Raw genomic sequence first — 14131 nt, 5'->3', positions numbered from 1 at the left:
AAACAGCCCTTACCCTAGAAACATGTCTGCAGTGTGGAATGTATGGGTGGGTCGGTAAGGCATCTGCGGCTAGATCATGTCTCTACCAGATAATGCGTTACCAAAGGTAAGTAACTTGTCCATTTGATAGAGACATGTAGCTGCAGATTCCTAACCTTTGAATAGAAACCCAAGTAATGCCAACCCCGCAGGAGGAACTGCGGACAAGTTTACACTAGAAAAAACGGCAGGATTTAGCAGCCACCATGGCCGTTCCTGTGAACTTGAGTATCCAGGCAGTAATGTTTGGTGAACGTGTGCAGGATGCCTGCACTGCTGCCTGACAGATGTCCAGGACTGGGACTCCACGTAGCAATGCAGTGGTAGCAGACTTAGCTCTGGTGGAATGAGCCCCTTCAGCCTTCAGAAGGCTGCTTCTTGGCCAGAGCAATTTTTGAGGCAGAGTACGACACACCAGGAGATGGTGTTCTATGCACTGCATGAACCTTTCTTCATTCCAGGGTACCACACAAAGAGTTGTTCGGCAACCCGGCATTCTTTTGTGCGATCAAGGTAGAATGACAATCATCTTTTTGGATCCAGGTGGCGGAGTCGCTCCTCTTCTTTAGAGGGATGCGCAGGATCTTAGAAAGCGGGCAAGGTGGCAGATTGCCCTACATGAAATGAGTTACCACTTTAAGAAGGAAAGAGGCCCTGGTGCGAAGCACCAACTTGTCAGGGAATATTGGGAGAATTGGGGCGTGGACAATAAAGTCTGCAGCTCAATCACTCTCCTGGCTGATGCAATTGCCACTAAGAAGGCTGTTTTGATGGTGAGCAGCCTGAGGGGGCAATTATGCTGGGGCTTGAAAGGTGAGCACATTAGGAAAGCGAGAACCAAATAAAAGTCCTACTGAGAAATAATGAAAGGGGCAGGTGGGAACATATGTACAAGGCCTTTCAAAAATGTATGTACAATGGGTGATTTAAATAAGGGGGGTTGGTCCGGGAGCCTCAGGAAGGCAGACAAAACCAAAAGATACTCTTTCAAGGTGCACAGAGCAGAACCCTGCTGGGCAAGCACAAAATAAAAAGAAAAATATCTAAAAAGGGAAGCAGTAAGACGGTCAGTAGACTTTTCTGTACAATATATTACACATTTGTTCCGCTGGAAGACGTATACTGTCTTAGTGGAGGAACGCCTGGCTGCCACAATAACATTGCAGACTTCGGGAGGAAGATCGAAACCTGTCAACTGTCGCTGCTCAATCTATACGACTGAAGGTGTAAAGTTGACAGGTTTGGATGGAGGACCCTCCCTTGCTGCTGCGACAGATGCTCCTCCCAAAGGGGCAGCCTGATCGGAGTATCTATGCTCATTTGCAGAAGCTGTGGATACTAGACTCTCCGGCCCCAGTCCAGAGCCACAAGGATGACTTCAGCCCGGTCGTTCTTGATCTACTTGAAAACTCTGGGCAGGAGTGGAAATGGCGGAAAGTCTTACAGAAGGCCTGAGCTACACTGGAGATGAACAGCGTCTCTGAGCGAGAGCCGCCTTGGAAACTCCAACGTGCAAACCTGCTGACACTGCGTGTTCTCTGTGCAGGCGAACAGATCTACCCACGCTCTCCCCACTACTGAAAGAGACCTGCACCACCTCTCGATGGAGACGCCACTCATGATCCATTAAGCATCGATTCCTGAGTTAAGAAAATCTGCCAGGCGTAGAACCGTCAGGGATATGCCCTGCTGTTCCAGACATGTCAGGAGACGCAGGGCTTCTTGACAAAGGGTCCACAACCCCACCCCACCCTTTTTGTTGCAGTACCACATGGTGGTGGTACTGCAACCTAACCTGCAAGCCTTCCTTTGATGGAGGGTAGAAAGCCTTCAATGCTAATTGGATCGTTCGGAGCTCCAGCATGTTGATGTGGAGTCCAGATTCCACCGGAGACCAGAGTCCTGTGATCTCCACCTCTCCCAGATGGCCGCCTCATACGTCATGGGTGGGGAAGGGAGAAGGGTCGCCCCAGATCCAATCATGGTTCGTCAGCCACCACTACAGGTCTTGTGTCTGGGAGGCTGGCTCAGTATATAGTGCACACCTATTGGTGATGAACCCTGCACTGAGCCCAGGCAACCCTTATGATAGTGTAAGTGGTCCCTGATAACCAAACCTCTCAAGGTGTAGCTCTGGAGAGCAGCTAAGGCTTATTCAGGAGGGTGTAAAGCAGGTGCATTAACCACACAGTCAGTCAGTGAAGGGTACACAAGAAAGAACCACACTAGTGTTAGAAAAATACTGTGGTATTTATTACACACCAACACTGAAACTACTTTGGCATATCTACTACCCAGATATACAGATGTCAAAACAGGTAAGTAAAGCACATAAAACACATTAGCCCCTATGCGAGGGGTGGGGAAGGAGGGAGGAAGAAAACCATATACTAATAAAATGGAATACGAGGTGAGTACCCAAACAAGACTTACATTCAAGTATCTAGAGGCCAGGGAAAGCACGACGAAACCACCATAGGCAAGTAACTAGGAGTTTATAGCCTCCTGAGTGAAGAGGTGATACCCTGGGTCAGTGTCCATAGAATAACATGGGGAAGTCGTGGTAGGTTTTTTGTGGATTCAGGACCCTTACCAGAGGACCCTGAGGAAACCTGTTGGAATAAGGAAGGATGTAGAGCACCCCCACCCATGGATACCCAGAGAAGAGGATACGTACATCAGGTAGCCCGGATACATAGGTGTGAATTGGCATTGGAACCGTTCGCTGAAGTCAATGGAGAACCTTGGCTGTCCACCTGCTACAGTGACCTGTTTAACGGGTCGGTGGAACATAGGGTTGGATTCCGGATGAGGAGATTGAGTCCAAACCACCAGGAGGTATCGAGGAGAAGCAGGAGCACGATGCCAGCCCTTGTCAGGGGTACTTTACTGTAGGATGGAGGCCTTGAAAATGCAGCTGTTTAGTCCAGGCGATGTTGCAGGAACACAGGAGCCGTCCCACACCAATCAATAATTTGCAGGAGGGTCAGTGGCCAGCAGGACCACCAACAAGCCTTGGCAAATGCAACAGGCGAGTTGCAGGAAATAATGCTTTGTTGCAGACCAGCACAGGTAAGTCTGGGTCAGCACTTAGCCAGCAAGAATCGATGGAGACCCCAGGAGAACCCTCTGACAGCAGGCACAGGGAGTCGCAGGGAGGCCACAGCAGCACACGGAAGATGGAGGCCCACGTCTCAGGTGATGCAGTGAGGACATCGCTTTTACAGCTGTGTGATGCTTGAGGCTGGGGCTTCTTGGAGTTTCAAGAGCTTCCGACTGGAGAATCAACAAGCCTTGGCAACAACAGACAGATGCGGTGCACAGGAATGTGTTCCGGTAGGCTGGAGAAGGATTACAGTCTTCCAAGTACCAGTGAAGACTCTTCAGGCCTCTGAGGAGCCACCAAACCACCACCTGCTTTGCAGAGCCTTGAAGAGTCCATGGTTAGCATTTTGAACTTCTCCTTCTGGAGGAAGCAGTTGACTTCCCTGAGGTCTAAGATAGGACACAGGCCTTTGTCCTTCTTGGGTACCAGGAAGCAGTGGGAGTAACAACCACAACCTACTTCTGGCACAGCGACTTGTTCGATGGCTCCCTTGGTCAAGAGAGCCCTAACTTCCTGGCGGAGAAGGGCCAAGTGATCCTCCGACATGCAATGGAGTGCTGGTGGCATGGAGGGAAGGGTAGTCTCGAAGGGGAGGAAGTAGCCCCTTCGGACTATCTGCAAAACTGACCTGTACGACGTGATGTTGTGCCAGTGAGAGAGGTGATGAATTCTGCCGCCCACTGACAACTGGTGGCCCTGAAAAGTCGGCCTAGGAAGGTTTGGAGGCTTCTGCAGCGGGGGAGGGGCATTGGTGGACTGGCCCACCCGCAGGCCCCCAGACCCACAACGCTGGGTCCCAAGTCCCTGGCCACGCATAAGCTGGGTAGCCTGCGCAGCCCTATTGGTCTGGGTGGAATGTGGTGGGGCACCTCTTCCGTAGCCACGAAAGGGGCAAAGGCAGACTGCATGGGGAGAGAAGCTGCTGCGAGGTCCAAGGATCTGGCCGTGGCCCTAGAGTCCTTGAAGCGATCGAGCATGTTGTCCGCCTTGTCACCAAACAGGCGACGGCCATCAAAGGGCATGTCCAAAAGTGTGGGTTAGACATCCCCCAAGAAGCCAGACGTTCTCAGCCAGGCCTAGTGCCTCAGGGCTACTGACGGGGAAAATGTCCTACCCAGCGAGTCGGCGGTTTCCAGCCCACACCGGATGGTCCTAAGCTGGCAGAATAAAACATCTTCTTCCCAAGACGCTCAGAGTCCCTATTCCCTATCTGGGGAGCAGTAGGGAACGTGCCTTTTGAGGATGAGGCTTGGACCACCAAGTTCTCAGGGGTAGCGTGTTGGGAAAGGAAAAGTGGGTCGCCCAGGGCTGGGCGGTGGCATCGAGCAATCATCCTGTCCATAGGAACCCCTGTGCTGGGCTTGGACCAAGTGCCTAGAAGGATGTCAGTGAGAGCCTCATTAAAAGGCAGTAGGGGTTCCGCAGAGGCTGCTGCTGGCTGAAGCATCTCAGTCAGGAGGTTAGTCCTGACAGCCACTATAGAAGATCCAAGGCCCAAAGCATCAGCTGCCATACACAACACCACAGCGTAGAAAGCCCCCTCCTCTATAGCCACGGTAGGGGGAGAAAGCATACCAAGGTCTGGGAAGGTATCCAGACCACTGGCATCACCCAACTCCTCTCGCCAGTCTGGCTCCTCAAGTTGGTCTGCTAGAGGGTCACCTGACCCCTCCTAGTCCTCCTCACGCTCCTCTGGCTGCCACTCAGGGCGATAGGGAACGCCAGGGATGAAAAGCGCTACAAAAGTACCCTCCGGCGCCGGTACCGACGTCGGACGACATCGGTCCGGCACCAAGTTGAGGGTGAGGCTTGGGTTGACGCCAGTTGGGAGCACAACTGGTATCGGGGGCGTTGTCAGTAGAATCGGTGCCAAGGATGGTACCGTGAGGTCGACCAGCGCTGATCCGGACCCAGGCATGGATCCATGGAGACCCTCTGGCGCCAAGGCTGGAGCCGCCCGCATCGAAGGCCCAGGGCCCGCAGCCAAGTCCGCAGGGCTCGAAGATGCTCCAGCGGAGTCAAGCTGCCCAAAAATGATATGGAGTGCTTCGTAAAAGGCACAAAGTTGGGCTGGGGACGCTCCGGCTCCGGGAAAGGGAGCGAAGCGCGGAGCTGTCCCAGTAGGCTCCAAAGATGAAGCAGGAGAGCGACGACGCTCCGGGTCCCGCGTCGCATCAGCCGACAGATGGGGAGAAGAAGAAGAGCGACAATGCTTCTTTGCCTTCTTCTTGTGCTTACAATTACCAGAGGAGTGCGAAGACTTCGATGAGGAATGGTGATGACTCTGCGACCAGCCCCGCGACCTTCCTCTTGACAGAGACCTCAAACGTCGTGGAGCGGACTGCTAGGCCTCCAAAAGCTTTCGGGACCGCTCCCGCAAAGACTTCAGGTTAATGGCCTGGCAGTCGGAGCACAACTTTGGATCATCGTCGCGCTCCAGGCTCCAAAGGCTCACGAGGTGCAGATCGGTGATTGACATCAACTTGTGAAAGGAGTCACAGGGCTTGAAGCCGGTCCAACTATAGGACATCCTTCCTGCACCAGGAGTCGAAGACTCGAAAAAGGCGTTGACAAAAAGTCGAAAAAGGGTTAGTCAAAAAAGACTAAGGCGCATGCTCTCTCCGAATCTGCGCTCGCTGGCGCAGAAAAAAAAGAACCAACGTCAGCGCACAAGGGGCGGCATCGAAGTAGATACCGCGACGTTCCGGCGACAACAACAACAGTTGACCGACGCCACGTACCGGCGTGCCACCTACCGACGCGCCACCTACCGACGTGCAGGGGTATTGCTACAGAAAAAATTATCTGGATCCAGTCTGACGCCTGGGGGTCATTCCAAAGTAAGGAATCTATAACTACGGTCTCTTTCAGATCTACGATGCTCGGAATGCAGCTCTCGGCCTCGTGCTACAAAAGCTACAGTTCACCATGAGAAGGAAATTTAAGAAAAAGATTAAAAATTCTTGAAAAATGTGGTTGGTTAAAATGGTAGAAATGGATGAAGATGCTCCTGATTACATGGGGCCAGCTAGCAATGCTGCTACAATAAGATTCATTGCCTTGGGTACTGACAAGTTGAATTAGAAGAAACTTTAAATGTCAAGTTAGAAGTCATAATAGGTACAATTTTTCAGGTAATTTACATAAGCATTTTGCTACACATGCTCTTTGTGCTTCCATTTATGTTTTCGGTTAGAAATAATTAAAATAATTTGACACATACAAAGTACTGTAAATTGCTTTGAGTACTTGTTTAAAATATACTATTTCGATATCTATTGGATCAGGTAGTTCAATCCTATCAATGTGTTGTACTTTGAACCTCGTGCATCTCTGGTCTGTTCTGACTGGGCTCTGTGAAAGGGGGCACAGCGTTACCTACAAAGGATGGACATGTGTATTTTAGTGCTGCAATCATTAGCTGCAGTCAGGTGGCATACAGATGAGCAATGTTTCAGGAGCAACATCACTGTCTAGCAGTAACAATACATGCTGTTTGCAGCTTGTACTGTTGTGAGTCTTCCCTTTGCTTTTGGTGAAATCGCGGAGTGGAACACGAGGCCCAATGTCATATCACTGTACCTGTGGAGCCAGAGAAGCATTATTCCTAGTCAGTTTGTTGGTATTTCCACATCATAACTGATTATGCGCTTCTGTGGCATGAAAAATCAATACAGAGATTTATTTTTACTTTCACCATCAGACTATTGCCTGTGAGATGGAAAACCGAATGGATTTTGTTTCAGAAGCTGCAATAGAGATTAAGAAAATCAATTTAACTGGACTCCTTGTTTCTGTTCCAGATATCTAAGACTCCTCTTAGTAAAACCAAAAATGCAATACCATTTGTAAATCACAGGCAATCAATCTAAAACACTTTTATGGTATTCGGTTATATCATATATATGATTTTGTGTGCAAGTGTTTTAGATTAAATTCAGACTGAATCTCTGTGAAGCGCAAATGGAATTGTATTTTTGGTTTTACTAAGGCGAGCCTTTTGTATAACTATTTATACAACCATGTTCCCTTGCTCTAAGGGCGTAACCTCCTCATTTTTGTTGCCAGCTTGTAACTTTTAGTTGACATCAATGTATGTGCAAATCACAGTAAACAAATTCCTTGTTCAGGCTACTTACATTATTCAGAACGTCATGAAATCCCATCTTCTTAGTTCCCATTCGAGCTGCCAACTGGTACATCAGTGGCAGAAATTTGTAAGAAGGAATTTTCTGGGCATCTTTCTGTGTGTGATGAAAATACAAATTTGTTAATTTACATAAACTTTTGTAGAGAGCGAAGATCAGAACATAGCATGCAATTTGGAGATGTTGCAGGTGTCACCGACATCACAATGTCATTCCGCTGTAATACCAGAGTGTCTAAACAAGCAGCACGAGTAGTAAAGACACTGTGAGAACAGCAGCTCTCACAGAATCAGTCTATGGGTTTCCTATGAGCATAGGAAATGTAAAGGATGTTTCCATGTTTATTTTCCATAGGAGAGTAACAAACATATGTGTCTCTTGAGGATTTCCTAGAGGGTATTATTGCATCTCTGGTGTCCCTGGACTTACTACTGTTGCAAAACCGGCCTCCACCCTTCAAGCCACCTGGGGAAATGCACACTCCGGCCAGTCCGGCCCTGCCTTTGGGACATGTACAGTGTCTGGGGATCCAGCGGAAGCCCAGAATCTTTAAGTACCTAGGGGTACGGCTGTATAACACTGATACAGGTACCAGAGAGGGAAATCAGGAAAGGGGCGCCCTGCGCAGTCCGAGGGGTAATGTTGCCTTCTGGTGAACGCTCAGACTCCCTATCATGGCGAGAGTGGCGTTGGCAAAGTTGGTCATCCTGTCCAGAGTCCTATATAGCTTTGCCAATTCCCCCAATCTGGATATCAGGCTTTAGAGCTCTCAAACGCACTGCTTTGGGCTGTAATATGGGAGCGGTGACGGAGACGTGTGTCCCAGGACACACTTCAAAGACCTACCCACAGAGAAGGCTTAGGTGTCCCTCATTAGGAGACATACTACCTTGCGGCACAGCTACAATGTCAGGAATCGGCCTAGCCGAACTGGGGGAATTCGGACAGGTGCACAGAGAGACTGCATTACTGGCGATGCTCTAGGGAGTGAAACTAAAATCTGCCCAGGAATCAAAACTCAAGTGCTGGCTAGGGACACTTCACGGAATGGGGAGCGAAACAATGACCAGATGAGGATGCCTCACGGCCCGCCAGATGAGAGAGTGGTTGGACGCGGACTTAGTGACATTGAGAGACTGTATTCTGAGAGGTCCTTCCGAACCATCGAGGTTCTGGTGGATGAGGGTAGTTTTACTGGGCAAGTTATTACTTGTGTAACGATATATCTGTAAGAGAAATTAGTTAGTGATAGATTCCTTACCTTAGAATATCCCCAGGCATCAGACTGGATCCGGAAAGTTTTTTTGTAGCAGTACCCCTGCGCGTCAGTAGGTGATGTCGTGCAGCTCCGCATCCGTCACTGGTGTTGCAAGCGGCGAGATGACGTCACGGAGACTACTTAGGCGCCACCCATGCACGCTGACGTCAGTTCTGTACACAACTTTCCGCACCAGGAACGCAGAGCCATGCAAGAAACTGACCACTGGTGCCATGAAACTAGGGCCCTGAAAGGGGGATGACCTTAACCCTAGAATCAGTTCGCAGAACGGGGAGGATGGGTGGGGCGGTAAGGAATCTATATATCGTTACACAAGTAGTAACTTGTGCATCTGAAAGAGACACGTTAGTGATAGATTCCTTACCTTAGAATAGATACCCCAGCAATACCAACCCCGGTGGTGGGTCTGCGAATAGATTACACCAGACAGTCACGGAGAAAAGAACGGCCAAAGAAGCTGTCTCTCCGGACCGGACTGTCAAGGCAGTAATACTTGGTAAACGTGTGCAGCGAGGCCCACGTAGCTGCCTGACACATGTCCTGGTGGGGACGCCACGTCCCAAGGCAGTAGTGGAGGCAGTCGCCCTGGTAGAATGGGCATGCAGCCCCACAGGAGGCTCCTTCTTAGCTAAGGAGTAACATGCTTTGATGCACAGAACGACCCACCGAGAGATGGTCAGTTTGTGCACCACCCGACCGTTTTTGGCGCCCACGTAGCCAACAAAAAGCTGGTCATCCACCCGGAACTGCTTGGTATGCTTTAGATAGAATGCGAGCGCACGTTTTGGGTCCAGACGGTGGAGCTTCTCTTCTTCCCTCGAAAGATGCGGAGGTGGAAAGAAGGTAGGCAAAATGATGGTCTGCCCGATGTGAAAGGGCGTGACCACCTTTGGCAAAAAAGAAGGACGGGTCCTTAACACCACCTTGTCCGGATGAACAGAAAGGAAAGGAGGTTTGGAAGAAAGAGCCTGGAGCTCACTCACTCTTCTGGCAGAGGTGATAGTGACCAGGAAAGCCGTCTTAAGAGTAAGAAGACGCAAAGGACAGGTATGAAGGGGCTCGAAAGAAGCGCACATCAGATAGGTCAAAACGAGATTCAAGTCCCATTGAGGCATGATGAACGGCACGGGAGGAAACATGTGCGTAATGCCTTTAAGGAAACGGTTAACAACCGGGGACTTAAAGAGAGAAGGCTGATCTGGAAGATTGCCGAAAGGTAAACTTTGATAGTGCCCAGAGCTGGGCCAAAGAAAGAAGGAATAGAAAGGGGATCCACAGCCTTTGCTGTGCACCATGCCACAAACTTGTTCCACCTGCAGGCGTATACCGTTTTAGTAGAGGGATGCCTGGCTGCCAGAATGACATCACAGACTTCGGGAGGAAGATCGAAGGCCGTCAACTTCCGCCGCTCAATCTCCACGCATGTATGTGGAGGCTGGACAGGTTCGGGTGGAGGACCGTCCCCTGCTGCTGCGACAGAAGATCCTCCCGAAGAGGCAGACGGATCGGGGGATCAATCGCCATGCTGAGTAGCTCGGGATACCAGTATCTTCATGCCCAATCCAGAGCCACAAGGATGACTTGGGCCCGGTTGTGCCGAATCTTCTTCAGCACTCTGGGCAGAAGTGGTATAGGCGGAGAGGCGTACAACAAACCGCAACTTCACTCGCAACGAAATGCGTTGCAGAGCGAGTGCCGCCTTGGAAATTCCAACGCGCAGAACTGATGACATTGCGCGTTCTCTTCGGTGGCGAATAGATCTAACTAAGGCTCTTCTCACTACAGAAAGAGACCTTGCGCCACGTCCGAGTGCAGAAGCCAATCGTGATCCATCAAGCACCGGCGGCTGAGTTTGTCCGCTCTGGCGTTCAGAGAACCTGCCAGGTGTTAAACCACCAAGGTAATGCCTTGATGTTCCAGCCATGTCCAGGACCGCACCCCGCCCTGTTTGTTGCAATACCACATGGCGGTGGTGTTGTCCGTGAACACCTGCACCACACTTCCCCGGACAGAGGGAAGGAATGCTTTCAGTGCAAGCCGGATTGCCCGAAGCTCCAAGAGGTTGATATGGAGCCGGGACCTCGGCCGGAGACCACAGTACCCTGATCTCCGCCTCTCCCAAGTGGCCTACCCATCCCAGGAGGGACGCATCCATCACCACTGTGTGCTCCGGTTGGGGAAGGGAGAGGGATCTGCCACTAACCCAATCGCGATTCGTGATCCACCACTGCAATTGTCGTGCAGTGCCCTCCAAGATCTGGATATGATCGGACAGGTTGCCCTGATGGTGCGCCAACTGGAACTTCAGGTCCCACTGCAGAGCCCGCATATGCCATCTGGCATGTTGCACTATCAGGAGGCCATTAGGGCCTAGGAGCCGGAGGGCCATCCTGACTGAAACCCAGGACAGAGGCTGAAAGATCGGAATCATAGCCTGAATATCCCGGACTCGCTGCTTAGGAGGATAAACCCAAAACAGCGTCGAATCCAGAACCGCTCCGATGAAGGGGAGCTTCCGAGAGGCACTCAGGTGCGACTTCTGCACGTTGACGGAGAACCCCAGCAAATGCAGGAGGTCGGCCGTAGTCTGGAGGTGGTTGACGACTGCCTGGGGCGAGCCTGCCTTCAACAACCAGTCGTCGAGGTAGGGTAAGACGGACACCCCCGACCTGCGCAGGTGAGCTGCGACCACCGCCATCACGTTCGTGAACACCCGAGGGGCACTGGTAAGGCCGAAGGGGAGCACGGCAAACAGAAAATGCACCTGGCCTACCGTGAACCGCAGGTAACGCCAGTGGGCTGGCGGGACGGGGATGTGAAAATATGCGTCCTGCAAGTCCAACACTACCATCCAGGGTCGAGGGCAGCCAGGACCTGAGCCAGAGTCAGCATTTTGAACTTCTGCTGGAGGAAGCCATTGATGTTCCGGAGGTCCAAGATGGGGCGCAGGCCTACTTTGTCCTTCTTGGGGACCAGAAAGTCGTGGGAATAACAACCACGTCCTACTTCTGGCCCAGGAACGCGCTCGACGGCCCCCTTGGCCAAGAGGGCCGTAACTTCCTGCTGGAGAAGCACCAAGCAATCCCCCGACATGCGGTGGCACCGAGGTGGCATGGCTGGAGGGGAAGACTGAAAGGGAAGAGAATAACCCTTGCGGATGATCTGCAACACCCACTCGTCCGATGTGATATCGCGCCAGTGGTGGAGGTGGTAGGGGACCCTGCCACCCACCGGCGTGGGGTGCACCATAAAGCTCCGATTAGGAAGGTTTGGAGGTAGAAGCAGCGGGGGCAGAGGTGGACTGCCCCCCACGCTGATTCCCAGAGCCGCTGCTGCGGAAACCGCGTCTGCGCTGAGGCTGGTTCTGCACAGGCTAGTTGAAGGAACGTGCTTGGGCGCCCCTGCCTTGGCCACGAAAGGAACGAAACCCAGGAGTGGCTGGGCTCTTTGTGGAAAGACCCAAACACTTTGCTGTGGCCCGCAAGTCCTTAAAGCGCTCCAGCGCACTGTCAGCCTTATCGCCAAACAGAGGAATGCCATCAAAGGGCATGTCCATGAGCGAGCTCTGGACGTCAGGCGAGAACCCAGTGGATCGCAACCAAGCGTGGCGACGCAAGGCCACAGTCGTAGAAATCGCCCTACCCAACAAGTCAGCGGTGTTCAAACCACACCGAATGGCGAACTTAGCCGCATCCTTACCCTCAGCAACTGCCTGGGAAAGCACAGCATAGACCTCCGCAGGACACTGATGTAACACCTGAGCAACCGTGTCCCACACGGCGTGGGAATAGCGGCCCAACAAACAGGCGGTGTTCACCGACCGCAGCCCCAAACTGGCAGACGAGAACAACCGCTTACCAAACTGCTCCAGCTTCTTAGAGTCCTTATCCGGTGGAGCTGTGGGAAAGGCAGTCTGCGACGTCGAGGTCTGGATGACCAGACTCTCAGGCATGGGATGAGTGGTCAGAAATGCGGGGTCACCAGGCGTCGGGTGGTGACGCCTGGCGACATTTTCATCCACAGAGGCCACTGTGGCCGGCCGCGACCAAGTGCCCAACAGGACGTCGGTGAGGGCGTCGTTGAAGGGAAGCAGCGGCTCCGATGAAGTCGAAGCCGTCTGGAGCACCTCAGTAAGGAGGTTAGTTTTGAGGGCTACTGTAGGAAGATCAAGATTGAGGACCTCAGCAGCCCGATGGAGCACCATCGTGTAGGAAGCGCCCTCCTCCATCATAGGCGGGGGAAGAGGCAAACCCCGGGTCAGAAGAGACATCGAGGTCACCGGCGTCCTCCAGATCGTCCACCCAGTCCTGCTCGGAGTCACATTGACGGGCAAGAGGGTCCTCGGACCCCTCCTAGTCATCCTCCACCTCCGTTGCAGGAGGAACCGGTTGCGGCGGCAGAGCCAGAGCGGGGACGAACGGCATCGGAAACAGCGCTGTGAACGGTGCCGGCCGGGGCCGGGCCGGCGCCGTCTCCCAATGCGGATCCCAGGCAGGAACTAAATTGTCCTGGAATCGGGGCAAGGGGGGAACAAACGGCACCCACTGCGGCGCCTGTGGCGGAGGCGAGGGCGGCGCTGGGGCCGGAGCCGGCAGCGCCAGACCTCGTGGAGCCAGGGTCTGAGCCAACGGTGTAGGATCCTGTGGCACCGGGGCTGGATCCGCCGGTGGGCCAATAGGATCTGGACACGGGACCGCGGGGTCCGAAGACACGCCGCCGGGAGCCCGAGGCCTAAAAACGCTGTCCATGGTGGCAAGAAGCTCTTGCACCTGTTCGGGAGTTGCCGACAGACACGGGTAAGGCGGGTAGGCCGTGGGACTCCCAGGCTCCAAAGGAGCCTCAGGGGCAGAGCCCCTGTCCCCCTCGCCCGCATCCGAGGACCGACAGGGGGACGTCGGAGAGCGAATACGCTTTTTCAACGTCTTTTTATGTCGTCGCTTACCGGAATCCGAGGGCGAAGACTTGGAGCCCGAGGAGCGATGATCTCGGCCCCGCGAGCGGTCCTTGGACCTGGAGCGGCGTTGGGACGAGTGCCAGACCTCCAGTAGCTTCCGGCGCCGCTCCCTCAAGGCCTTCGGGGCAATGGCTCGACAGTCCCGGCAAGACCGGGAGTCATAGTCTGTCTCCAGGCAGTAGAGGCAAACATCATGGGGGTCCGCCACCGACATGTTGCGACGGCAGGCCCCACAAGACATACAGTCAGGCATCCCTACGTGCACCAGGAGAAAAGAGGGGGAGACAAAAAGTCTCAAAAGAGTAGTCAAAAAGTGACTAAGGTACGTGCTCTATCCGGATCTGCGCTTGCTGGCACGGAAAAAGAAAGAACCATCGTCAGCACGCATGGGTGGCGCCTAAGTAGTCTCCGTGATGTCATCTCGGCGCTTACGACGCCAATGACGGACGCGGAGCCGCACGACACCACCTACTGACGCGGATCCAGTCTGATGCCTGGGGATATTGTAAGGTAAGGAATCTATCACTAACGTGTCTCTTTCAGATTCTTAAGTTATCTTAAGGTATCAACTGTGCGCCACCTCACCGGAGTGCTAGAGCCAGAAT

The 14131-nt window shown here is 52.8% G+C and overlaps 1 protein-coding gene across 1 annotated transcript in view; it reads right to left on the bottom strand.

Moving 5' to 3' along the window:
* ATM (ATM serine/threonine kinase) overlaps window positions 1-14131 on the bottom strand; it is a 1586045-nt gene that overhangs the window by 344299 nt on the left and 1227615 nt on the right. The window contains exon 51 of the mRNA XM_085621514.1: window positions 7285-7389. Within this exon, the coding sequence (XP_085477640.1) occupies window positions 7285-7389 (105 nt within the window). The remainder of the gene's footprint in view (window positions 1-7284; window positions 7390-14131) is intronic.

Source organism: Triturus cristatus, chromosome 8, assembly GCF_964204655.1.
Source record: "Triturus cristatus chromosome 8, aTriCri1.1, whole genome shotgun sequence".
Lineage (NCBI taxonomy): Eukaryota > Metazoa > Chordata > Amphibia > Caudata > Salamandridae > Triturus > Triturus cristatus.
This window is presented reverse-complemented; position numbering and strand designations above follow the sequence as displayed.